The sequence below is a fragment of the Talaromyces stipitatus genome, genomic scaffold, assembly GCF_000003125.1.
Source record: "Talaromyces stipitatus ATCC 10500 scf_1105507295511 genomic scaffold, whole genome shotgun sequence".
NCBI classification, from domain to species: domain Eukaryota; kingdom Fungi; phylum Ascomycota; class Eurotiomycetes; order Eurotiales; family Trichocomaceae; genus Talaromyces; species Talaromyces stipitatus.
In genome coordinates, this window is record NW_002990119.1 from 321,346 (window position 1) to 346,045 (window position 24,700).

The 24,700-nt window shown below is 45.4% G+C and overlaps 6 protein-coding genes across 6 annotated transcripts, besides 2 other annotated features; 5 read left to right on the plus strand and 1 right to left on the minus strand.

Annotated features, from left to right (window-relative positions):
• Positions 1 to 492: 492 nt before the first annotated feature.
• Positions 493 to 12,396, plus strand: TSTA_098310 (nonribosomal peptide synthase, putative; the record flags this gene model as incomplete). The annotated part of the gene is made up of 3 exons (XM_002485767.1): positions 493 to 2,043; positions 2,102 to 10,031; positions 10,058 to 12,396. 3 exons carry the CDS (start codon positions 493 to 495, stop codon positions 12,394 to 12,396), a joined length of 11,820 nt encoding a protein of 3,939 aa, XP_002485812.1.
• A 226-nt stretch (positions 12,397 to 12,622) lies between these two features.
• Positions 12,623 to 14,417, minus strand: TSTA_098320 (uncharacterized protein; the record flags this gene model as incomplete). Its single annotated transcript, XM_002485768.1, has 2 exons — positions 12,623 to 14,320; positions 14,394 to 14,417. The coding sequence occupies 2 exons, from the start codon at positions 14,415 to 14,417 to the stop codon at positions 12,623 to 12,625; spliced, it is 1,722 nt and encodes a 573-aa protein (XP_002485813.1).
• A 1,586-nt stretch (positions 14,418 to 16,003) lies between these two features.
• On the plus strand, positions 16,004 to 16,789 carry TSTA_098330 (uncharacterized protein; the record flags this gene model as incomplete). Its single annotated transcript, XM_002485769.1, has 2 exons — positions 16,004 to 16,105; positions 16,511 to 16,789. The coding sequence occupies 2 exons, from the start codon at positions 16,004 to 16,006 to the stop codon at positions 16,787 to 16,789; spliced, it is 381 nt and encodes a 126-aa protein (XP_002485814.1).
• Positions 16,463 to 16,855: a mobile genetic element.
• Positions 16,706 to 17,758: a mobile genetic element.
• A 517-nt stretch (positions 17,759 to 18,275) lies between these two features.
• TSTA_098340 (choline monooxygenase, putative) lies at positions 18,276 to 19,008 on the plus strand (the record flags this gene model as incomplete). The annotated part of the gene is given in 3 exon segments (XM_002485770.1): positions 18,276 to 18,360; positions 18,377 to 18,755; positions 18,780 to 19,008. 3 exon segments carry the CDS (start codon positions 18,276 to 18,278, stop codon positions 19,006 to 19,008), a joined length of 693 nt encoding a protein of 230 aa, XP_002485815.1.
• A 611-nt stretch (positions 19,009 to 19,619) lies between these two features.
• Positions 19,620 to 20,822, plus strand: TSTA_098350 (mitochondrial inner membrane translocase subunit (TIM17), putative). Its single transcript, XM_002485771.1, has 2 exons — positions 19,620 to 20,262; positions 20,340 to 20,822. Exons 1-2 carry the CDS (start codon positions 19,840 to 19,842, stop codon positions 20,379 to 20,381), a joined length of 465 nt encoding a protein of 154 aa, XP_002485816.1. The 5' UTR covers positions 19,620 to 19,839; the 3' UTR covers positions 20,382 to 20,822.
• Positions 20,823 to 23,334: 2,512 nt separating this feature from the next.
• Positions 23,335 to 24,558, plus strand: TSTA_098360 (ABC transporter, putative; the record flags this gene model as incomplete). The annotated part of the gene is made up of 4 exons (XM_002485772.1): positions 23,335 to 23,720; positions 23,772 to 23,855; positions 23,932 to 24,297; positions 24,354 to 24,558. The coding sequence occupies 4 exons, from the start codon at positions 23,335 to 23,337 to the stop codon at positions 24,556 to 24,558; spliced, it is 1,041 nt and encodes a 346-aa protein (XP_002485817.1).
• Positions 24,559 to 24,700: the final 142 nt, after the last annotated feature.

Here is a 24,700-nt window from a genome sequence, read left to right on the forward strand (position 1 = left end):
TCGATACAGGTATTACTATGTAGGGCACACCATACATCGTTACATACCTGGAATCGCGTATGTTTGTAATACGTACAGTCATTATTACTGTCGAAACCACGGCCCCCATATCAATCAACTTTGAATCGTACGTGCTTCAAAGTCATTCAAGGCAGAGACTAGAACTGGATCTCCATATCCCTGGACTAAATTCGTGCTGACTTCTATTCTAGATCGATGATCCCGAAAGCGAAAATTGTCAGCTCTGTCGCCAAGAACTATCAACTGTGGAAATTAAGCTGAAAACGATCATGATTTGGATGGACATACTGCCATAATCCACCACACCATTAGAAGTAAAATCGAACGGACAACGAAGTAAATGACATGAAGTCGGTAAGATAAGACCTTTGCATCGAATATCACTTTTTGCAAGAGCTGTGCGTGTCCAACTGTACTGAACGCGTGCTTGGTGAAGAAGCTTTTGTCGCAAGCTATCAAAAAACCGACGATATGAACTTTGATAGTTTACCCGATCTTCTCGGGGCCATTGATCAACAGGCCTCGAAGAGGAGTTTTACCGAGATCAAGGAGGCGGAAAATTTCTTACGAGATATTTATGCAGACCTTCTCAAAAAGAATGGATCGCAGATAGATAGCAACCGGTCCTTCTTAGGGCTCGGAGGAGACTCCTTGTTGGCTGTTTTTGTGATCGCACGTTTGAGAGAAAATGGATTCATGGTTGAAGTCGCAGATATTCTGTTAGGTGGAAGTATTGCTCAGCTTTCGCAGAAATTGATTGAGCCGCCATCGAACAAACGAAAATTAACAAACGAAAATAACGAGTCCATCATTTCGAGTACCGGGCCGGGTACCCCTTCTCTTTTCGAGCCATTGGACGGTAGTTGTATTGGATCTGAAAGCGTGTTCTCATTATCGGAGGAGTTGGAAACTTTACTTCTTCCAACATTGCAGCAAATAACGACATCTCCTTTAGAAGATATAGAAGCTATCGTCCCATGTTCACTTCTTCAAGAAAGGACACTTCTCGGGCAAGCTACCAGTCCAGTAGCTTACCAATGCTCTTTTACTGTTCGTGTCAAGCTCCCAATAGACTATGACATGCAGGCTGTCGCCGCCCTATGGAGCATAATAGTATCTCAGAGATCTATCTTGAGAACTGTCTTTATCGATAGTGTGACACGCCCGGGCCACTTTGATCAAGTTATACTCCGGCACATCGAACCTAATGTGCGATTAATAGATGCCACGGGCTCAACAGACACCATTGATATGGGTTCACGCCAGCCTCTCATCCCCGAAAAGTTTAGAGCTCCTCATTGCCTACATATCACGAAGATCGCGCGGAAAGAGTTCTTTCTCAAACTTGATATCAGTCATTCTTTGATAGATGGACATTCTGCAGAGGTTCTGTTGAAGGATATGTCTTCCCTGATGTTTGAGCAAGAAATACGCCGCGAAATTCTATCATACAAGGATTACGTCGAATACCTCCAAAGAGTTGAGGAGGAGGAGTTAGCGTCGCAATATTGGAAAAATTACATTCTCAATGCACAGGAGACGCATGTCCCAATGCTGAAGGACCAGGAACCAATGCATGATCTGCAAACACTACGATTTACATTTGGTATCACCTCCAACATAAACAAGTTCTGTGAATTACATAAGGTGACTATCGCAAATATCTGTCAAGTTGCCTGGGGACTGGTATTAAGATATTATACGGGGCTGGAATCCGTTTCGTTCTCTTATGTCACCTCTACCAGAGAAGCCCCTCTGAATGGTATTATGGATGCAATTGGTCCCTACATTAATACGCTTCTATGTGCCATGAAGCTCGATTCACAAAAGGTCTCTGACGTCCTCAGCCGCGTGAATCGGGAGTATTTGCAGAATTTAAAATATCAAAACGAGTTCGCAAAGAGCTTTTCTGCTCGACAACGGGGCAATACAGTTATGTCATTTCGACGGAACCTGAGTCAAGAGCCCAAGGCGATGATGGGCCTAGAATGCGATATTATAGACACCTTCAGCCCGACAGATGTAAGTACAGAACACCTCATGTTAATGATGATTGCGACTCTTTACTAATAATGAATAGTATGATCTATCACTCAATATTCAAGCATCACAGAACCAGTTAGATGTCAGCATGGATTACTGGTCCTCAAAGATGGATGCACACTACGCTGATGCTCTTTTGAAAACCTTCCGGGAGGCTATATACTGCGTCATTGCTAAACCCTTTGCGGATGTGGAAAGTTTGGACCTTTTACCTCGTGAACATAGGTCTCGAATCATCGAGACAAATGGGATCATTCCTGAAAGTGTACAGTCATGCGTTCACGAACTTGTTGACCGCAAAGTGCATGAGCAACCCCAGGCACAGGCTGTGGATTCATGGGACGGAACTTTGACATATTTCGAGTTGAATCACCTGGCAAAGGCACTAGCATCCCATCTCGTGGATCAAGGTGTACGACCAGAAGAAATGGCTGCAGTGTGCATGGATAAGTCTAAATGGGCGGTTATCGCAATGCTTGCGATTCTTTACGCTGGTGGTACTGTTGTGCCTTTGGGAGTTCAGCATCCCGTTTCACGTATAACGGATATCCTGATCGATTCTGAGGCTATATTGATCTTGGTTGATACGCAGCAAGCCATCAGATTAGCAGATGTCAAGAAACCAAAGATTGTGGTCGACGAGAAACTTTTCCATAGCATTGCAGAGCTAGCCACACAGCAGCCACTACAATCAAAAGCAGAACCTGGTAATGCTGCTTGGGTTATTTACACCTCGGGAAGCACAGGGCAACCGAAGGGCGTGCTGCTAGAACATGCAGCCTTATGTTCAAGTATGATTGCGCACGGGGCCGTGTTTGATATGGGTGCACATGCTCGAGTTTTCCAATTTGCGGCATACACGTTCGATGCAGCTATACAAGAAAATTTTGCAACGCTCCTACACGGAGGTTGCATTTGCATTCCATCAGAGGATGAGCGTATGAATAACTTGACCCAGGCAATCATTAGCCGTAACGCGGACTACATCGGATTGACGTCGAGCACGGCATCACTGATCCTTCCCAATGAACTGCCCCATGTGAAGCAGCTCGTATTATTTGGTGAACCTGTCAAAGCTAGTGTAGTCGAAGCATGGCTCGGGTATGCAAAAATCCTGAACGGTTACGGGCCAACTGAATGTTCGATATTCTCAAGTGTTAGCAAACCATTTGAGGATGTAAGATCTCAAATTTCCAATATTGGATTTGTGACTATTGGGAATTTCTGGGTAGTGAATTCGACTGACATGAACCGTTTATGCCCAATTGGATGTCCTGGTGAGCTGCTTATTGAAGGTCCATTACTTGCCCGTGGCTACGTGAACGATCCTGTTAAGACGAACAACGCTTTCATAATAGACCCTACATTTATCGGTGAGCTGAACTTGGGAAGTGGAAGAAGAATGTATCGAACTGGAGACATCGTTCAACAGAATTCAGACGGCTCACTCACATATCTCGGTCGCCGGGATACGCAGGTTAAAATCCGTGGCCAACGCCTGGACGTTGGTGAAGTCGAATACTGGATTTCTAAGTTGCTCAGTGATGTGACCACTCCTATAGTAGATGTTATCAAACCAAGGAATGAATTGGTTGCCGTCGTTGGGTTTGCGAAGGAGTCTCCATATCGCTCGGGTCTACACGGATTTCAACTGCTACCTCCCTCCGAAATGCTGAGAGATGCATTTCAAAGACTACGTGAACAGTTGTTACAAAAGCTCCCATCTTATATGGTACCCAACTTATACGTTCCTTTGGCAGATATGCCTTTAACACTGTCCACTAAGACGGATCGAAGGGCTGTTTTACACCTCATCTCATCACTCAAGTCGTCAGAAACAAGATCATACATGACTGGAGCGGATCTGAAGGCCAATCCTATCACCGAAATGGAGAGGACCTTGCAGTCGCTGTGGGCTGAGGTTCTTGGGGTGATTCCAACTGATATCGGTAGAAATGATTCGTTTCTCGAGATTGGAGGCGATTCAATATCAGCTATTCGTATGGTTGATGCCGCGCAAAAGAAATATGGGCTAAGAATGACCGTAGCCAATATCCTTCTCCATTCTCGACTGAAAGACTTAGCCGCATTGTTGACAAGCGATCAGATGGACATGGATACGGAATTGGAGCATGATACCGCGCCCTTCGAATTGTGGGATTCCGGGACAGATGATAACCTTTTACACGAGAGATTGGCTGATATTGCTTCACGGTGCAGGATATCGACTGGACACATAGAAGATGTTTACCCCTGCACTCCACTCCAAGAAGGCCTAATGGCTATCACAATGCATCAACCAACGGCATATGTTAGCCGCCGTATTTTCGCCATGTCAAAGGACATTGATTCAGACCGTCTGCAACAAGCTTGGCAGACAATGAGTGATATCGCACCGGTATTACGAACTCGCATAATTGTGGATCAGTCAGGAAAGTCCGTCCAGGTGCTGTCCCGTGCTCCATCAACCCTCGAATGGCACCTAGGATACGACCTATCGGCGTATATTGATAAAGATCAGCGAAGAGGAATCGTCTATGGCGAGCCGTTGGTTCGATTTGGCTTTATATCGGAGACATCCGGTGATCGATATCTTGTTTGGACAGCTCATCATAGCGCCTATGATGGGTGGAGTGCAGGCCTGATGTATAAGCATGTCAGCTCCATTTACCATGGCCAAGAAGTACCCCAAACAGTCCCTTACACGCGGTTCCTTCGCTATTTGTCTCAAGGTGATGTCAACAAGACCGCAGAATTCTGGCGTAACGAGCTAGAAGGTGATGTTTCTGGGAATTTCCCCCCTTTGCCAACATCGAATTATCAACCCAAGCCACGCCGGCGCCTATCATATGAGCTCAGGGGATCATCTCCCGCGTCTTTGGATGTAGGGCGTTCCACAGTACTTCGTGCTGCTTGGTCATTGACCATCGCCCAATATATGGGCCAATCTGACGTGGTATTTGCCGTGACACTATCAGGCCGTAGCGCTCCTGTCAGAAATATCGCAGAGCTTATTGCGCCCACGATAACGACTATTCCAGTTCGCATATCTATCGATCCAGGTATGGGAATACGCGACTTTCTGATGAAACTTCAATCAAAGGCTGTTGATACTATTCCATTCGAGCACACTGGTTTACATAATATCAGACAATTGGTGCCTGATATAGCCGGTGCTCTAGAGATTAACAATATCTTTGTCGTTCAGCCTACGTCAGAAAAGGAGCAATCAACGGGCTTCCCTGGCTTGGTATCTCGAGAGGATTCGATATCCATGGATGCTTTTCATAGTTATCCGCTGGTAGTAGAGTGCACCCTTCCAGCAAGTCAATCGCAGTCAGTAGTGGTAGAGGTCACATACGACGATGGAGTGATTTCAGAAGCTGAAGTGGTAAGAATCATCCGGCAATTCGACCATATCGTTAGTCAAATCAACCAAACAGCAGCTATGGCCAATCATTCAATTTCAAGCATCGATATGCTGAATGCTTACGACTTGAAGCAACTTCGAGAGATGAATACACATATCCCGCCAGCTACAGAGGACGTTGTGCAGAATCTTATACTCAAATCAATACAGAAACGACCAAAAGCCACGGCAATTGAGGCATGGGATGGTGTATTTACCTACGAGGAACTAGACAGACATGCAAAACGGATGTCAAGCTACCTGATGAGCATTGGAGTTGTCCCTGATATGCTTGTGGGTATGTGCATGGACAAATCCAAATGGGCTTCTGTCGCAGTTCTTGCTGTACTTTATGCAGGCGGTGCCGTGATGCCACTAGGAGTTCAGCATCCATTACCACGAATTGCGACAATTCTATCAGATTCCTGTTGTGCTATCATTTTAAGTGACAAACAGCAAAGAGCCCGCCTAGAAGGTATGACGACTCACGTTATTGAAGTCGAACAAATGCTTCAATCCCCCACGGAGCCCAGTGAGCAGTCAATATGTACTACTGTTCGACCAGAACACGCTGGATGGGTGATTTATACATCAGGCAGTACTGGAAATCCCAAGGGTGTTATATTACAGCACAAAGCTCTATGTTCCGGAATAAAGGGGCACAGCGCTCGCTTCAAATTCGATACCAGTACGCGCCAATTCCAATTTGGTGCCCACACATTCGATATCACAATTCAAGAAATCTGCTCGACTTTAATCAACGGTGGAGTTGTGTGTGTACCATCAGAGCATCAGCGAATGAACGAGCTTTCCGCAACTATTGCAGCCATGCGAGTAAATTTCCTCGGTTTAACATCCACGAGTGCATCTTTGATAGATCCCCGCGACACACCGACTGTGAAGACATTGACACTATTTGGAGAGGCTGTGAAGTCCTCTGTTGTCGAGACTTGGTTGCCGTACGCCGAGGTGATCAACGTATACGGACCCTCTGAGTGTACCATCCATTCAGTATGTAGCCCGGCTATCAAAGACAAAAAGGATTCCCTGAATATTGGCTATCCACTTAATGGCGCAGTATGGGTGGTCGACCCGACGGATTACCATTGCTTATGCCCTATTGGTGCTCCTGGTGAGCTTCTGATTGAGGGTCCGGCCCTAGCTCGTGGATATTTGAACGATCCAGAGAAGACAAAGGCGGCTTTCGTGGAGGATGCTGCTTTTGTTGAGAAATTTGGTTCCCCTGTTGGAGCCCGTCGAATATATCGCACAGGTGATCTTGTTCGACAAAACACTGATGGTTCTCTCACTTATCTTGGACGCCGGGATACACAAGTCAAAATACGTGGGCAACGTGTTGATGTCGCCGAAATCGAATATTGGATAGCAAAGGCCTTGGAAGGCGATGTTCTGACAGTGATTGTCGATCTCCTGGCTAGCACAAATGATCGAGAGAATTTCTTGCTCATCGCGATGATGGACTTTGTAGAAGGGAGCAAATATTTGCAACATGAGACGCTTGATAATTCAGTACTTCTTTCTCCTTCTGACGTCTTCCGCAGAGATTTCCAAAACCTGCGCGATTTTCTATCAACAAAGTTGCCAGCATACATGATCCCAAGCACCTACGTTCCACTGCTTCAAGTCCCCAAGACCGTCACTGGCAAGACGGATCGTCGTTCAGCTCTGGCATTATTGAAAGCGATGGATCTTTTCTTCATAATGCAATACACTGGCGACCACGTTCCCAAGGAAATGCCAACTACGACGACTGGCAAATATATTCAATTATTATGGGCAAAAGTCTTCAACGTTCAAACCGAAGAAATTGGCCTGCAAGATAGCTTCATGCAGCTTGGTGGAGATTCGATTATGGCAATCCGGTTGGTGGAAGCTGGACGCAAGTTCAACTATCACCTTACCGTTGCGGATATATTCGAGCATCCAAAGTTGGAAGATATGATCAAGCTTGTCGAGAATCGGAGTTTATCAATTCCAGAGGATCTGTCACTTGAACCGTTTCAACTCTGGAAAAATTCATCAGTGAAAAACAAAGCTCTCATTGCCGTTCAATGCGCAGTACATGTCGATCAAATCGAGGATATATATCCCTGTACCCCTTTGCAAGAAGGACTGATGGCTATTACGATGCGTCAACCCAACACGTACATAAGTCGACGTGTCTTCGAACTGGCCGGTGAAGTTGATATTGATCGGTTTTGTGCTGCTTGGCAAGTCATGTACGATGCCGCTCAGATACTACGAACTCGTATTGTTATTGAGCAGCATGGTAGGGCGCTTCAGGTTGTGGTTAAGGAACCTATATCGTGGTTACAAGGTACAAACTTGGACGACTATCTAAAAAGAGATCGAACCGTTGGTATTGAACCAGGAGTGCCGCTGGTGCGTTATGGACTTGTCGATGATGAACATAAAGGCAAGAGATATTTTATCTGGACAGCACACCACAGTGTTTACGATGGATGGAGCATGCAGCTTCTATATCGGGATGTTGCTTCCATATATCTCAGTGGAACCTCTCCCTATGACATGCCGTATGCACGATTCATCCAGTATACCAACAATATTGACCCTGTATTGGCTGGCCCATATTGGCGCAATCAATTGTTCGGAGATGAGGTGCTCGCACAATTTCCACTTTTGCCAGCAGCCCAATATCAACCAAAGCCCCGACGATCATTACAGCATAGAATGCAGTCAGTTGCTGTGAAGCCTCGTCATGATATCTCGGCTTCGAATCTTATGCGTGCTGCATGGGCATTGACGGTAATGCAGTTCACAGGAGTTGACGATGTCCTTTTTGGCGTCACACTGTCTGGTCGGACGGCTCCCGTCACAGGTATTACCGAGATGATTGCTCCTACATTGACAACTGTGCCGGTGCGCATAAAACTAGATCGGACAAAACCCGTTCATTATTTCCTTGAATCTGTACAGCGACAGGCAGTCGAGATGATCCCCTATGAGCATACTGGTATACAACGAATTCGAGAACTGGTGCCAGAGCTCGCTCACCAGTTGGAATTGAATCACATATTTCTGACGCAGCGAGTTGAAGAAAGCGAGAAAATATTAGATTTCCCCGGACTTGTATCCAGAGATGAAGAAGAATCTGAAGCATTCCATAGCCAGGCTCTGATATTTGAATGTAGGCTCGGAAAGGAGTCAGCGCCCCATGCCGTTGTAGATGTCAAGTTCGACGACGTCGTCATTTCTGAAATGCAAGTGTCCCGCCTGGTACGCCAGTTCGACCACATTGTTGGGCAGCTAAGCAGTGTCGATTCCATCTTTCACATCAAGGATTTGAACATGTTGAATGACTTTGATGCAAGGCTTCTCACAGAGTTGAACGGCTCTGCGATTCCGCTTGCTAATTCTTGTGCTCATGATCTGATCAGCGGTGTAGCACATAGCCAGCCAAACACCATAGCAATTGATGCATGGGACGGTTCTTTTACGTATCACGAATTGGAGACGTTGGCCCAAGCACTAGGTCAAAGACTGAGGAGTCTCGGAGTAGAGCCTGACGCTATGGTTGGCGTGTGCATGAACAAATCCAAATGGGCAGCCGTCGCGATGCTGGCAATTCTACATTCAGGAGGAGGAGTCTTGCCCTTGGGGGTGCAACATCCATTATCTCGAATCAAGGACATTCTAGTAGACACGGCTGCATCCATTGTCTTGACGGACCACCAACAAGCCCGACGCTTACACAATTTGGCCTCTTCCACCATTGTAATCGATGAGCTTTTATTCCAGGATTTGGATGTCCCTGCTGGACAGAAAGTCCTGTCAAATGTGAAGCCACACAATATCGCATGGGTTATTTACACCTCTGGAAGTACGGGCACTCCGAAAGGGGTCCTTCTTGAGCACAGATCACTATCTTCCAGTATCCAGGGCCATGGACCAGCATTTGGGCTCAACAAGGATACAAGGATGTTCCAATTTGCCGCTTATACTTTTGATGTGTCCATTCAAGAGACTCTTTCCACATTGATATATGGCGGTTGCGTCTGTATTCCTTCCGAAGAGCAGCGCATGGGTGCATTGACGGAAACGATCAACCACTTCAAAGTGAACTTGCTAGGTTTGACATCAAGTACAGCATCTTTACTGCGTCCTGCCGAGATTCCAACCGTACGGAAATTAGTTCTCTTCGGTGAGGCAGTCAAGCCTTCTGTTGTGGAGGCATGGAGCAGCATTGGGGTCCTCAGCTCGTACGGCCCATCAGAGTGTTCCATGCATTCCACGTGCAGTGAACCCTTGACTTCGAGACAAGAAGCGTCCAACATTGGACGTCCATTTTCAGGAAATATATGGATAGCTGATCCAAAAGACTATAACCGTCTGGTTCCTGTCGGCGCACCCGGTGAGATCCTGATAGAAGGATCATTGCTTGCTCGCGGATACCTCAATGATCCAATCAAAACTCAAGCCTCATTTATCACCGACCCCGATTTTGTTCAGTATTTAGGACTTGAACCTGGCCCGAGAATGTATCGGACGGGCGACATTGCACGTCAGAATGAAGATGGTTCCTTTACCTACTTAGCCGACGAGACACACAGATAAAGGTCCGTGGTCAACGACTAGATGTCGGAGAGGTTGAGTATTGGATCACCAGGCTTAACTGCAATATCGGTACCGCTGTGGTTGACCTAGTTTGTCCTATCGACGCTCCCACGGAGCAGATGCTTGTAGCTGCTATAGACTTCAAAGGTAGCAGCCTTGTGACTGCGCTACCAGGCCCTGAAGTATCCATTTTACCTCCTTCAGAAGAATATTACGGCACATTCAGGGATCTTAGAGAAAGCTTGAAACAGAAACTTCCATCATACATGGTTCCCACAGCATTTGTTCCCTTATTCAAGGTACCGTTGAACGCTTCCGGCAAAACTGATCGTCGGGCAGTAAAAAATTTACTCATAGCCCGCTCCTTGCAGGAGTTGATGTCTTACACTTCTATGAAGTCCGCACCTCAAGAAGTAAACACCGAGGCTGAAAAGACTCTTCGCAGCCTGTGGGCGGAAGTTTTACAGATGGACGAAATCATGATTGGTAGCAATGATGACTTCTTCGCTCTTGGCGCAGATTCTATCCTTGCAATGAGACTCATGAGTGCCGGTAATTCAAGAGGAATCAAATTGGATATCAAGAATGTATTCCGGAACCCTACCTTGGAAAATATGGCGCTGTCGATGGAGCAGGATTCTCCAACTCCTGCTACCTCTTCCGAGCACGAAAAATTCTCCCTTGTTTCATCGTCAGAGGTCAGGAGCTTAGTAGCATCTTTGAACGCGCTCGGCAGCGCAGTCTCGGAAAACAATATCATAGATATTCTGCCTGCCACTGACTCACAGGCCTTCAGTGTTGCTGGTGCTCTGACCCAGTCTCAAGTCGAAGTTCACTACTTCAAGATCGATGGAGATTGTCCCTACAATTCGGATCATTTACGAAGAGTCTGTTATGATCTATGCAACAGTATCGAAGCATTCAGAACGGTTTACATGTTTTCTGGAGATAAACTCGTTCAACTCATCTTGGATACCTATATGAACCAGATCCAAGTTCTGGAAGTCGATGAGCCTCTTGATGCTGCTACAAATCGACTGCATGAAAGTCAAAACGGACCTCTAAAGCTTGGTCATAGCTTGATAAAGGTTACAATACTCAGCCGCAAAGGCACAATGAAGCATCGTATTTTATTCCACATGTCTCATGCAATTTTTGATGGCACATCGTTTCCGATCATATGGCAAGCTTTCCAGGGCCTATATGCAGGACAGTCAGCCATACTGACCACGCCGTTTTCTCGATATCTGTACAGCTTCGCCTCCAACGCAACGGAGAAATCGTTCGATTACTGGCGTAATCGATTGAGAGGGTCGACTATGCCACAGCTGAGTGCTACCCGAAGCGTGCAAGACCAGTGTCCTAGGGCAATGCAATTCGTTCCGGTAAAGAAACTCCCTATTGGGAAGACAGCTATCAGCGGCATGACCAATGCAATTGTTGTCAAAGCAGCCTGGGCTTTCGTATTGGGCCACCTTGTCAATACAACCGATATCGTGTTCGGGGACACGGTCTCGGGTCGCAATGTCCCTAATGCTACCACATTCGACAACGTTGTTGGCTGTTGCGCAACTCATGTCCCTCTTAGGATCGATCTGCAAAGCTCACATACGGCTAAAGATCTTTTGATGGTCGTTCAAGATCAACACTTTGATCGGATGCCATTCGAGGCCTTGGGTTTTAGAAGTATCATCAAGGACTGTACGGAGTGGCTCCCATCTACACGCTTTACTTCCATTGTCAATCACAGACATGCAAATCCAACTTCGATCACGCTGGGTGAGAATAATTATAGTGTCGAGACTTGGATACCAGATGCTGGGAAGATGGCTAACCTGTACGATATCGCGGTGGTCTCTGAGGAAATTGAAGGTCATCTTGAGCTCACATTGGGATGTGCTGAGGGAATTATGTCCTCTATGGAAACTGAAAGCATCCTCGACCTCCTTTGCATGGCTGTTGGCTTTCTTTCATCTACGCCTGAATTGCCATTAAACGAGCTAGAGGCTTCGTTTACTTCGACGTTCAAACTCCTTCAAGGTCCAATCCCCCAATTAAACACAGGCTCGTCTCAGGCGGGGCAAGTCTCTCACCTTCATTCAGGACTGCAAGTATCGAACATCTTCGAGATCTGGAAATCCATATTCGGTCAGAAACGTGGTGCTGTGAATTCCTCGCTTTCCTGTTCTCCATTTTATGACCTTGGAGGAGACTTGGTCGATGCTGCACGATTTGTATCTACCGTGCAACAACATGGTATCAACATCACTTTGGATGACATTCTGAACTATCCAAGTTTGGGCAGATTGGTGGATTACTTGGCATAATTTGTTTTTTTACTTTTGTGTATACATAATAGTATCATTTCTTACTGTTAGAGACAATTCCGCTAATTATATCTAGAGAACATTTCACCGGATTTACAATTCTCCATCCATCTACTCATTTACAAATGGATTAGTACATCGAGCTATCCAACTTCATGGATCAAGTAGGACTATACTTCCAACACGGCATCGACCTCTGTCAAGTCACAATCCTCCAAAATACAGATTATTCATATTGTTTCCAAATAGCCCCTAACTGTGTCATCTCGGCCATGTCTCCGGTAGGGGCAATGTTCATACTCACAGCCTGTTGAAACTGCGCTGCACCCTGAGCGCCTACAGGAGTGTCCCACCATCCCAATTGTGCATTCCCATATTGGTAAGGGTGATGTGACGCCGATGCTGAGACAATATTATTCGCTCCTTGAAGCATGATAGACGACATGAATAGGGTAGCTTGTGTATTTGCTCTCATCTTAGTAATTGCAAGAATCTGGCGCATTCGCGGCACTGTCGCTTGGTATACTTGCATTCGTTGGCGAAGGGCTGCGTTGAATGATTGAATGTCGTTTTCGGCACAGGCTTTGTGCCATAAACCTCGCATTCGGGGTGTATAGCAGTCACATATACACTCGCCGGGACGTTCTTGCAAAGTCAAAGTATAAGCAAGACTTGTGCCTCGGATAGCTTCTTCGTAACAACTTTCGCAGATGGTGGCATCGTCGCCACAGTACCATCGACGATTGCGATACGGAGAATCTTTTGGACAAACTGGCAGACAGGAGACTCTCGCGACGAAATTGTGGAAGATAGAGAAGTCTTGAAGAGCTATTGCCTCGTCAAACTTCCCATAGTAACTATGTGATCGAGGTATCTCCGGATGAAAATCGCAAACAAAAACCGAGCCATTTGTCGGACCATTGGTCTGTTGGAAAAACCTGTCCATTCCATACGTTTGCGCAATTCCGATGAAACAACGACCGCAGATTGCAAAATTAGGGCATCCGCTGAGAGTATACCATTTCACATTTCTAATACCTTCTTTTGTGCATGGAGGCAAGGTCGGGACTATTCGTGCTGCGTTTTGCCATATCTGCAGATTTTTCTTGTCGCACGCTTCGTTCCAGGTGACCATCATTGCTAGTACCTTAATGGAGTTTGCGCATTCCCACACTTCATGTCGTCGATTGGGAGGAATCTGAATTTGCGAGAAGCTCGATGCCAATGGGGTGAGATCGGCGCCGTCATGGTAGCATTCACCACAAATCACAAGATTGTGAATTGGTGGAAGAGGCATGTACCAAAGTGTAGAGGAGCAGGGTTTTCCCTGGATGTCCTTGCAAGATGGAATTTTCAGTCTCGCACTCGTCCACTCCACAAAAGTAGTCCAATTCTGGGTCGGAGCATGTTCCAATAGACACTTCTTTATAAAAGGGACGCACATGTCACAGGTAGCCTGGTTGCCATGGTTGACGACATTACTGTCGAGTATAAACCTATCCCGGAAACTGGTTGCCGATACCAAGTCCTCATAACACCCTTCGCAGCAGACAAAGCCTTCAATTTCCGAGTTCAGGGGTCGATACCAGCGATAACGACCAGTAGTCGAAGATAAAGAGATGGGTGTACGTGGTCCTGTACAATGCTGGATTTTGGGTCGGTGGATCATATATTGGCGTATGGGCTCCCATGTATTGTTGCTTAAGCCATATCCGAGTAGAGACTCTACACGCTTTGTGTTCCAAAGACAGTGTCTATTTGGATCCGAGGGCAACATGCTAGATCTGAATTGACTTGCAAATGGTGTGTGGCCGATCTTATCGGTATAGCATCTTGAGCAGATGGTGAAGTTAGGGCTCTCTGCGGGATAATACCATGTTGTGGTGTATGCAAGAACACCATTCTCGGGGCATTGTCTAATGGCCTAGGGATACATTAGTCAAGAACAATCCAAGCAATACCTGTCGATCGGTCGACATTAAGATTATAATACGTACACGCTGTGCTGAATTGTGACTCATCTTGGCGATGCTATATCACTCTCCGGATTCGACTATTTTCTTCGAGATGTTATTCTCGCCATAAACAATCAGCAGAGCATCCGACTTATGTACAATGAAAAATGGTACTCAACCTCACGGATATTTGCGGCTCTGCGCCTCATCTCGTTAGAAATTACCGAATTCGGTTACTGGGATGGCGCCAAGTGGACGGCCTTGAGGGTTCGCTGTCTTGTTTAAACCATTCAGCAGCCATTGATGAGTGGCTGTGTGCATAATTACGATCCGGTGGTGCTCAGTACATCTGGTAGCATTTTATAACGTCGTCAATGGAAGGTGGTCTATCTAACTTACCTAGTATGCTTGGCTCATGACCTGGTAACAATGGATATATATCCAAGGTGGGTTACATTCAGTGATTATAAATATAGCATCGCTGGTCTAGATTGCATCGGTAATCTATGAACATACATCAAGTCGACGCCAATAATTGACTATAGCTGAGGTTTTGACAGTTGGTCTTCCAGACCGATTAAAGGTTGAAATAACCCTGACTCTTATCTATTCTACAAAGCAGCAACATATCTAGTTGGGTGGACATCTTTCCCACTTACTCATGATCTGTGAATCCATGGAATTTATGGATTAATACTATTTGCCGCAATTTGTCACAACTGGTTGTAAGGAATATAACTTTCAGCCCTAACATCTATAGGACCTGGCAGCTAAGGACTTACTTGTCAGAGCGACCTTGTGCTGTTATATAGACAAAGCTGCATTATTAGGGTTAGGGCTATAGGTTTATCACTTCATCGTCTGATAATTCGCGCTTGATGATGATAACAAGAAATTGAATACCTACTGATAGTGATCAAATTATCTTCGATTTGGAAGATGCAGTTCTCATTTCTCTCAATATTCCCAAAGACTACCAGGTTGGTATAGATCGCGGGGTTTTCTGAATTGGTGCACTTTAGCTTGTGAAAGCTGGTCTCAAACAGCGGGAGCGCGCACAGCTTTTTCATCGTGTATTAATCAAACTTATCTGCCGCAGCAACTGTTGCAGTATCAAAGATTCGCCTCACCTAGCTAGATCCAGAGATCTGGAGCAGGCATGGAGGCAAGCTATGGACTCCGAGCAGCGCAAGAGGCTAGCCATGCATTGCTTCATGTGGGATACCCAACATGCAGTCCTCTTCTCTCAACCACTGTGCATGTCAGAATTTGCGATCAGATCTTGTTTACCATGCAGTTCTGCCACCAGGGAAGCATCGTCGGCTCAAGAGTCGGCAGAGCTAGCTAGCAGCGAAACAAACAGGCCCTTTCTTACGGTTTTTAAAGGGTATGTTACGCTAGGATCTACTCCTCGACCTCGAGATTTGAATGTTCTTTCTTGCACTCACATTCTGCATGGATTAATGTCAATCTCTGCTGACCTAAAGCGTCGAGATCAAACTTCGCTACGATCCGAGACACTGGGGCGGGTGAGAGCTCGGATTCCACGCGTGAGCCGGTCTTACGATCTCTGGAAAGTGGACTTCGACGAAGATTGCCTAGCTATAAAACTAGCACAGACAGGAGACTTGCGCCGTTCCACATCACTAAAAATGGAAGCTCATACTCTCTATCATGCTGCCTCTCTGGCATTATATGTCGAGATCCTAGACTTGCAGATTGTAGCAGGAGCAACGCAAATCCTAGGACGAACTGTTACTCCCGCCGATAAATCAAGATCTCAGCAGAATATTCTTCGTTGGCTTCATCAGGATTTTGAAGCATCAACCAGTGCAGCGAGACATGCCTTACATTTGCTGCAGGACGCAGGATCAAGGATTCGAAAAGCCTCAAATCGAGCTCAGAGCCCTACAACAATCGCTGCAGGCCCACGAAAAACTCCAAAGAGAAATCGAAGCCTAGAATCAAGCCCTCTATCGAGAAAAAGGCAGAGGAAGCTGAGTCGAGCGTTTCTAGCCCGACAAACGTTGCTCCATGATTCAACAACCGATAAAATCTTTTTAGCCGCTATGGAAAAGCTTGAGGATCCGCTTAATGACCTGCTCCCACCAGAGCCTAAAAACTAGAAAGGAATCTTAAGGCATAAATTCAGGCATCAGTTCATGCATGCTGCAAAAGAGGAATTTGAAGCTCTCAAGAAGAAAGGCACATTTGACTTTGTTTTAAAACCTCAAAATAAGCAGATTCTAACACCGACATGGGTGTTTAAATATAAATTTGATAAATATGGCAAGCTTACGAAGTTCAAAGCACGTATTTGCGTACGTGGTGATCTACAACAACCGAACGATCTTGAAAAACGAGCAGCTACCCTTGCAGCACAAAATTTCAGAATGATGATGGCTATTGCAGCTATCTTTAATCTTAAGATTATCTAATATGATGCCATGAATGCCTTCGTGAACAGTATTCTCGATGAAGAAGTTTACACATACTTTCCAGACGAGGAAATTGAGAAAGGCCTTATGAGCAAGTACGAACTTCAGAAATTGGAGAAATTTGAGTAGTTTCTCAACATTAGGATCACTCGCGACCGTGCTCAGAGAAATATTTGACTCTGCCAGGACAGCTAGATCACCAAGATAGCTAGCAAATTTGGAATTAACACCACAAACAATGTGAACACATCCATATCTAGCAATATTGAGGCTTCAACCGGACAAGCAACTAATCAAGAGATCCATGCCTATTAAGAACTTATGGGATCAGCTCTTTATATTGCCGTGATGACTAGGGTTGACGTGGCCAAAGCTGTCAACGTGCTAGCTAAGCATACCAAGGATCCTTCAAGAACTCATTTTCGGTAGATTCGACGCGTGATCCAATATCTCTACAACGCCCCGTTCATTAGCAATTGGATATTTACCACTACAGCATTCAATATGGACGCTTTCGTATGCGCCTCAGATGCCTCATTTGGTGACAACCCTGACCGTACAAGCTTCGTTAGTCTCATTATATGGAGGCGCAGTTGATTGGAGAGCCACGAAGCAGCGCTTAGTTACAACATCGACGACTGAAGCTGAGCTCCGTGCCGCTACTGAAGCCGCCAAAAGACTAAGTCTGAAAGTGGGTTTTCAGGTCTATTAGATTTAAGCCTGATAGGGAGCTCTCAATCCAAAATGATAATAAACAAACTGTTCTACTGCTGACTAGCGAAGAATCATAGTTTCATACGAACCTCAAGCACATTGATATTTACCATCATTAGCTCCGACAAAGTCTCCAAAAAGCGCCTGCGTATTAAATGGGTTGATACAAAGTAAATGATGGCAGATGGTCTCACCAAGGTCCTACATGGACAGCGGTTCCTGGAGTGGAGAAAACACTAAGGATTGGTGGATATAGTAGACTTAGTGCAGGAATAAAAGCTTCAAGCTTCCATTCCTGGGGGGTGTGTCGAAGATTAGGTAAGCTAAACCTAATTAAGAAAAGCCTACAACATTGATACAAGGAAAATTTGAGAATTGGAGACACGATATTGAGCCTACGAATCAATTTTACAGCTATTGAGATTGTGTGGATATCGTCTTTATGAGATTCTCAAATATAAATAGTGTCCAAAATCCCATCGAGATGTATATAGAAGAGTGTGCACAAAAATCTAGTCAATATCGAGATTTCCCAATATTAAAAAGCCCTTGAGTATTGAGCTTCACTGAGTTTGTGCTGGTACAAAGCAAGTTCCGATAAATACTGCTTATCAGAGTGCCCGCATACCCCATCTTTGAAAATCAGCTCAATAGCCCATTTGTGAACTTTCCCATTCTTGTATGGTCAATATTGTACCGTATATAGACGTCTTGGAGATCTCTGGGTGTCAGCAATCTTCTTAGCGTACTCTCCTAATAGAATATTACCAATATGTGGCAATACTTGGGCTGCTCATCTACAACAACGGACAAAGAGCCTCCACGAGGCCTTCCCTGCATCATAATATCGCTCCGAAGTAACGCGTCAATTAGAACGCCGAGCGATTTTCTCCAAGCGCTGGATCTTCCTCATCCACTCCAGAAGATTCACCCAGCAAGGCGACTTTCTGTCCTACGCGGTTGCAAAATTATCCTTCTTCTTTGTTCAGGATTGTGATGGGAGTATCAATGGTTATCATAACATCTGCCGGTACCATGCATTCCCAATCGTGCAGGCTCGTTCTGTTTCCACTTCGATTCTTAGCTGTAAATATCATGGATGGTCGTACGGACTCAGAGGGAATCTCTCTAAAGCTCCGAGATTCGAGACCGTTTCAGAGTTCGAGGAAAGCCAGCATGGGTTATTTCCCATCTATGTCCATACCGACAAGATTGGCTCATCTGGGCAAGTCTTCAAACAGGCAAGCCAGACGTGAAATGGGAGGATGATTGCCAGAGAATCGATGAGCAAACACGGATGCAAGATTTTGACTTTGCTGAGGACTACACATTTAATCACTACAATAGTGGAAAACGGACTTGGATGCGAACTGGAAGGAGGTGATCGAGAACTACAATTGAGTGCTATCATTGCGCCACTTCTCATCCACTCATCAGTCAAGTGTTGGAACTTCCTCGATATTGTGTCGAACCCACTGCGGGATATATGGAACATCACATTTTAAACAAGGAGCAGATTGATGCCCAGTTCGAGCGTACAATTACATATTTCTTTGCAACAACGTCAGTTATAGTCACGTAAGTATGGCTACATACCATCCACCTTCTTGAAACTTGAAGTTAACAAGAAAGGGATAAATTCTTCTATTGTTATGAGCTGATCGATTTGGGTTGATGTGGCGAAATAGAATTATTTTACCTTTTCACATATGTCCAAGAGAGATCGCCCGACATCTTCCGTGCCAGTATAACGTCACAATTGGCATAGCATATTCATAATGCTGGGATGTCATTGCCATATACTCCCATAGTTTGGATGTCGTCGTATGAGATCTGTACCCTCAGTGCAAGATCCTGTGTCGGTTGCTCCAATCGCCGCTTGATGAGAAATGAGAGGAAGACTGCATGTTTCATTCTAGAATCCGCCAGATCAATAAGTCGGAAGAGCGGATCAAACAAACATATCTCTTCCCCATACTCTGGAGTCTGGAGAAGTTATAGATCGAGTGAAAAATCTGCACCGACCGTGGAAAACCGGGTCGGTTTGCGGGAGGTCACGTGCACTAAGCGGCAGAAAAAAAAGTCATCGACCCGCAATCTCCGACTTGATTTTGTCGACGTTTGCTCTCTCGAATACTGCGCTTCTTGTCGTCATCCATCGGTATTCGAGTTGCTACCATCCAACAATCCTCGAAATATTGACATATAACGATACTCGATCACCTTTTTTACCTCACGCGCTCCGTCGACTGGTCTCATCGCGATAGTCGGCGTATCCTCCTGACCTCTTTACTCGATTATTTCCACCTCCTTATTCACACCTTCGCACATACATAATGGATCACTCGCGCGATCCCTGTCCCTGGGTCGCTCTCAGTGACTTTGGCGGTGCTTTCTCTATGGGTGCCATCGGTGGTGCTGTCTGGCACGGTGTCAAAGGATTCAGGAATAGCCCCTACGGTGAGCGCCGGATAGGTGCAATCACAGCCATCAAGGCACGCGCGCCCGTTCTCGGTGGTAACTTCGGCACTTGGGGTGGACTTTTTAGTATTTATGACTGCTCGATCAAGGGAATCCGAAAGAAGGAAGATCCGTATAATGCGATCATGGCTGGTTTCCTCACTGGTGGTTCCTTAGCGATCCGTGGTGGTTACAAGGCCGCCCGAAACTCTGCTATTATGTGTGCTGTCTTCCTTGCTGTCATTGAGGGTGTTGGTATTGGTTTCCAGCGTATGATGGCTGATAATACAAAACTCGAGGTATGACAACCCATGTTTGCTGGCTTGGCGTGTGCCCGTGGAATTGTTGACTCGTTTGCTAACTCCGACCAAAACAGCTTCCTCCTCCACCTCCATCGGACCAAAAAGCTTTCGCATGATTAATTTCCTCTATATATTCACTAACGCGATATCGACTATCTACCTTCGATTGACCATCAACACGTCCTCCTTTTCTATACTACCATTTTACAACGTGCCCGCATAAAGTCTCTCTTCTTCGGTGTTCGGTTTGGGTCATCACTTTTAAACGACATAGCATAGAGCTTGCTGTTTTTCTTTTGGTTCTCGGTTCTTTTTTAAACCGCCTTCTCACGACTCGTGTTGTTCGGAGCGTTGAATTCTGTTTAATGAGCGCTGGGTTAATTCATATGGCTGGCTCCAAGACCAGCCTGTCTTTACTTTGGACGGTGGCTGACGGATGAATATTCCCTGAACTCTATACGGAGAAAAAAAAGGCGTCGAAGAACGGACCGTGTTAGATACTTGTACATTAACGCATAACTTACTTTATAAGCATAATATGTATTTCTTCTGCATATATTGATGAGAGTTAATATTCGTTCCGCGGAAGCATTGGTGAATGGATTAACAGACCGCAACTTTATGGTCTATCTTGAACGCTAGCTCTAAGTCGTCTTATTATGACCCATTCCTTTCGGTCCTATGGTTCCCCAGGCGTATCCCTCAGCCCGAAATTTGAAGATACCACTCTCACCGGGCTGTCCAGTAATTGATAACTAAGACTTTGCTCTGTACGCCCGATCCTCTATCACTGTTTTCATACAAGTCATCATAACATGTTTGATTCATCGGGGCTTATTTTGCCCTCAATCTCGTGAAATTGATAGAAACTAGAGGATGCTGTAATTTCTCAATTGAAGGCTCCCATGTCTCTTCTTGACAACGTTGTCCTGTTTTTAGCAGGGAATTGTCCTCTATAATGAAGGATTAAGACCCCTCGCTTTAATACTTGTTTCTTCCAGAATGGAAGGCCAGTTGGGCCTCACTGCGCTGTGCACTTCACCAATAATATCTAACATAACATCTGTCGGCCCGCCATTTTAACCTAACCTCGAGACTGTCATAATGTCGACTCATTTTCTTAACACTTCGTACCGTGGACAGTCTATTGAGTGCTTTCTCGAGTGCGCATACATTTTCCCACTCATCCAGGTTTAGCCCCAAGGCTGTGCGGCATTTGGGTCATGGTCCTGGGCCGTCGGGGCTGAGACAAGGATTTGTACCAGTGAAAATCTGCAATACTTGGATTGCCCTTGTCACTAGGGTCCTGACAGGGCTATCTCCATCCAAGTCTCAGTACCCATTCCCAATTCCAAAGCGCGTTTACCAACGCATACGTCACATGATTTTAGTAGGCCGGTTGTAGAGATGGGCCTGAATCACTGATTGCGTTACTCAACAATTCCACAGCCCTTGACTTGCTCTTCACTAATTTTGCGGGTATCCTCATGGATAGTAGATGGGTATCAAAACCTGTTGGGTTCATGTTACTTTGTGGCAAGTAAGCCACATCATCTGCCGCGAAGATGTGCTCAATAGTGGACTTGAGCATCTGGTCTGCGTTCAGCAGCAGTCCAGCATGTGGCACGCAGATCTTTACTTTATTGTTTGCAGAATCGATTATGAGTCTGCTGCTGACATGTCTAGCTTTCCTTATCGGTGTTGCGAGGTTAATACAGCTTAGAAAAAGCTCGGATAAAGCTCGAAGAGAAGGACTATGGGGTTTGAAAATGGTAATCTAGTATTTCTTAAAAGTTTTTTCGTCATTGCTAAGTGCCAGTTAGGGCTTTTGGTTGCTGCTTTCGGCTCTTCAACTATCCCAGTTGGCTATTACGGCTCTACCATCCACTCCCAAAACACGACTCTCAATAGCCACCACAGCTATAAGTTTCATTTCGTCCGCATTGTTTACCTGCTTATCAGATTTTAAGCATAGGTTGTCTATCAGGCCGGCGGACTTCTTAACTGTTCTTTTGTTTGTGACTATCGTCCTGGACGTTATTCGCCTCTACAGCCTCTATGTCATCAATAGCACGGTTGTCGTCGCTATTATACTTACAATAGTCTAAGCCATTAAGTTCATGATTCTTATACTTGAGTCTTAGAGCAAGTGAAGGGCGCTAAGACAACCTTATGCAAATTATCCACCGGAAGCTCTTGCCAGTGTCATCAAGCTATCCGCTTTCTGGTGGTTGCACCGTTTGATGTGGTTAGGATACAAGCACTCGCTGACTCTCAATATGCTATTTGAGCTTAATCCCAAGATGAGAGCTAAGAATATTTCACAAGGATTTACATCAGGTTGGAAACTGGGTATGCTCGTTTGATTTCTCCCGGTTCTTATTTGTTATGCTAAACAAGTCACCATGCAGTCGATCAGCGAAAACCGTGTTCTCTGCTCAGGTCTGCTTCTGGAGCAATAAAGGGAATTTGATAGCGGGTGTCATTCCACGATTATGCCTCATCGCGTTTAATTTTTCACAACCATTTCTACTGGCTAGGGTTATTGGTCATGAACAAGACTCGAATGCATCTGTGTCATCTCGTACCTGGGATTTTATTGCATATGTTGTAGTCTATGTCGGTATAGCTGTAAGCTTCCTGTTTACCTTCTACCAGGCGGATTTGGGTATATCTTATTGATACGAAAGGTAGTTGTCAACACGGGCATATATGTATTCACTACCAAATTCGTGACTCAGATCAGAGGTGGACTTATAGCACTTCTCTTTGAAAATGCCTTGGAACGCAATCGGAAAGATACGGGAGAAGCTGTTTCTTCTACAATTACTCTTTGAACAGTGACACCGAGCGAATCAACCTCGCCTTACAACAGTCCACAACACGTATGCATGTTTGATTGAGATTGGGATATTAACGTGGCTATTGGACCGGCAGCTGGGTCTCGCTACTGTTAGGATTGTATTATTTTGTTGCTAGGGGTTAATCATATATAGTCAGCTTGCTGTTGGTTCTCTTGGCTGACCTTATATCACAGCATGCGTCATAATGGGCAATATAATCGTAACAATGGCAAACAAATGGCTAAAACTGTGGCTTGAGGCTATTGAAAAACGAGTCAATTTTAGGGTTAGGGTTATAGAGATGGCTTTCGTGCTTGACTTGATCGTCGCCGGCATCGCCGTTGTTCAGGTCTCGTTGACTGTCATGGTACGAGGAAGTGCAACGACCACATTTCTGGGAGCCGGTCTCACCGGTGTCATCAATTTTGCGTTGAATATGAATTTCCTGATTCAAAATTGGACCGTTCCCGAGACTAATATTCAAGCAATCTGGCCCATTAAGGTGTTCTGTGAAGATACGCCGTCAGAGGAGACGGAGTCGACTATAGAACCGCCGCTAGATTGGCCCTCGGCGGGAAAAGCATCATTTCAGAATGTTTATGCTTCATATGTGTAGGTGGTAGTCCTACAGTGACTATTGTCTTTGTGCTAACGGATCATTAGCGCTGGAGCGATAGATGTCCTCGAAGATATCACATTTGACGTTGAACCTAGTCAAAAAATTGGCATCTGTGGGCGAACCGGAAGGTACGATCCCTTTCACGATTACAGGGATCTCCTAAGGGTAGCAATACTAATAGCCAATTTAAGTTGTGGCAAAAAGCTCAATTCTATCGGCACTTTCTAAAATTCTCCAAATCTCGCGAGGAAGCATAACAGTCGACGGCCTGGAACTGAAATGGATATCACCAGATGCTCTGCGTGAAAGATTGTTGGCCCTCCCACAGAATCCAGTCTTGGTACCGGGCAAGATCAGAGAGAACGTCGATCCAAGGGGTACTTTCACAGATGCAGAATGCATATCATTCCTTGAAAAGGTAGGCTTATGGGAATTTCTGGAGCAGCAAGGAGGGTTAGATGCACCTGCAAATGAGCAGACACTTTCGGTCGGTCAGAGTCAGCTTCTGGTTCTAGCAAGGGCTCTTGCGCATCCTAGTTCTGTTATGATGATGAATGAAATTACGAGCAGGTGACTACTCTTCTATAGTGATAGGTCAGAACGCCGTCTAACAGAATTCATATCAGTCTCGATGCAAAGTCGGACCTTGTGATACGAGACATCATTCGGGAAAACTTCCAGAACAACACGATTATCAGTGTAGCGCATAAACTCGAACACCTTCTTGAGTGTGATAAAGTCGTGTTGTTAGTAACGGGCGTCTTCAGGAGTACGATGATCCTCAGTGCTGTTGGAGAGAGAGGACTCGCATTTCAGAGCTTTATTCTTTGATTGTTCTGCATAGCCACATATGGGGTATCGTTATCATTTTATACATTGTTGTCCAATGATGGGATGATAGAATATCTCTTTGCAACCTGTATTTGTCACCGTCTTCCTGGCATGCTTGTTGTATACATTTACGGTATGGGAG

What these genes read in the sequence shown, in the direction of transcription:
- TSTA_098350 (XM_002485771.1), top strand. Translation starts at nt 19,840, where the DNA reads ATGGATCACTCGCGCGATCCCTGTCCCTGGGTCGCTCTCAGTGACTTT. An exon ending in CTGATAATACAAAACTCGAG is followed by an intron (nt 20,263 to 20,339) that starts GTATGACAACCC and finishes CGACCAAAACAG; the next exon opens with CTTCCTCCTCCACCTCCATC.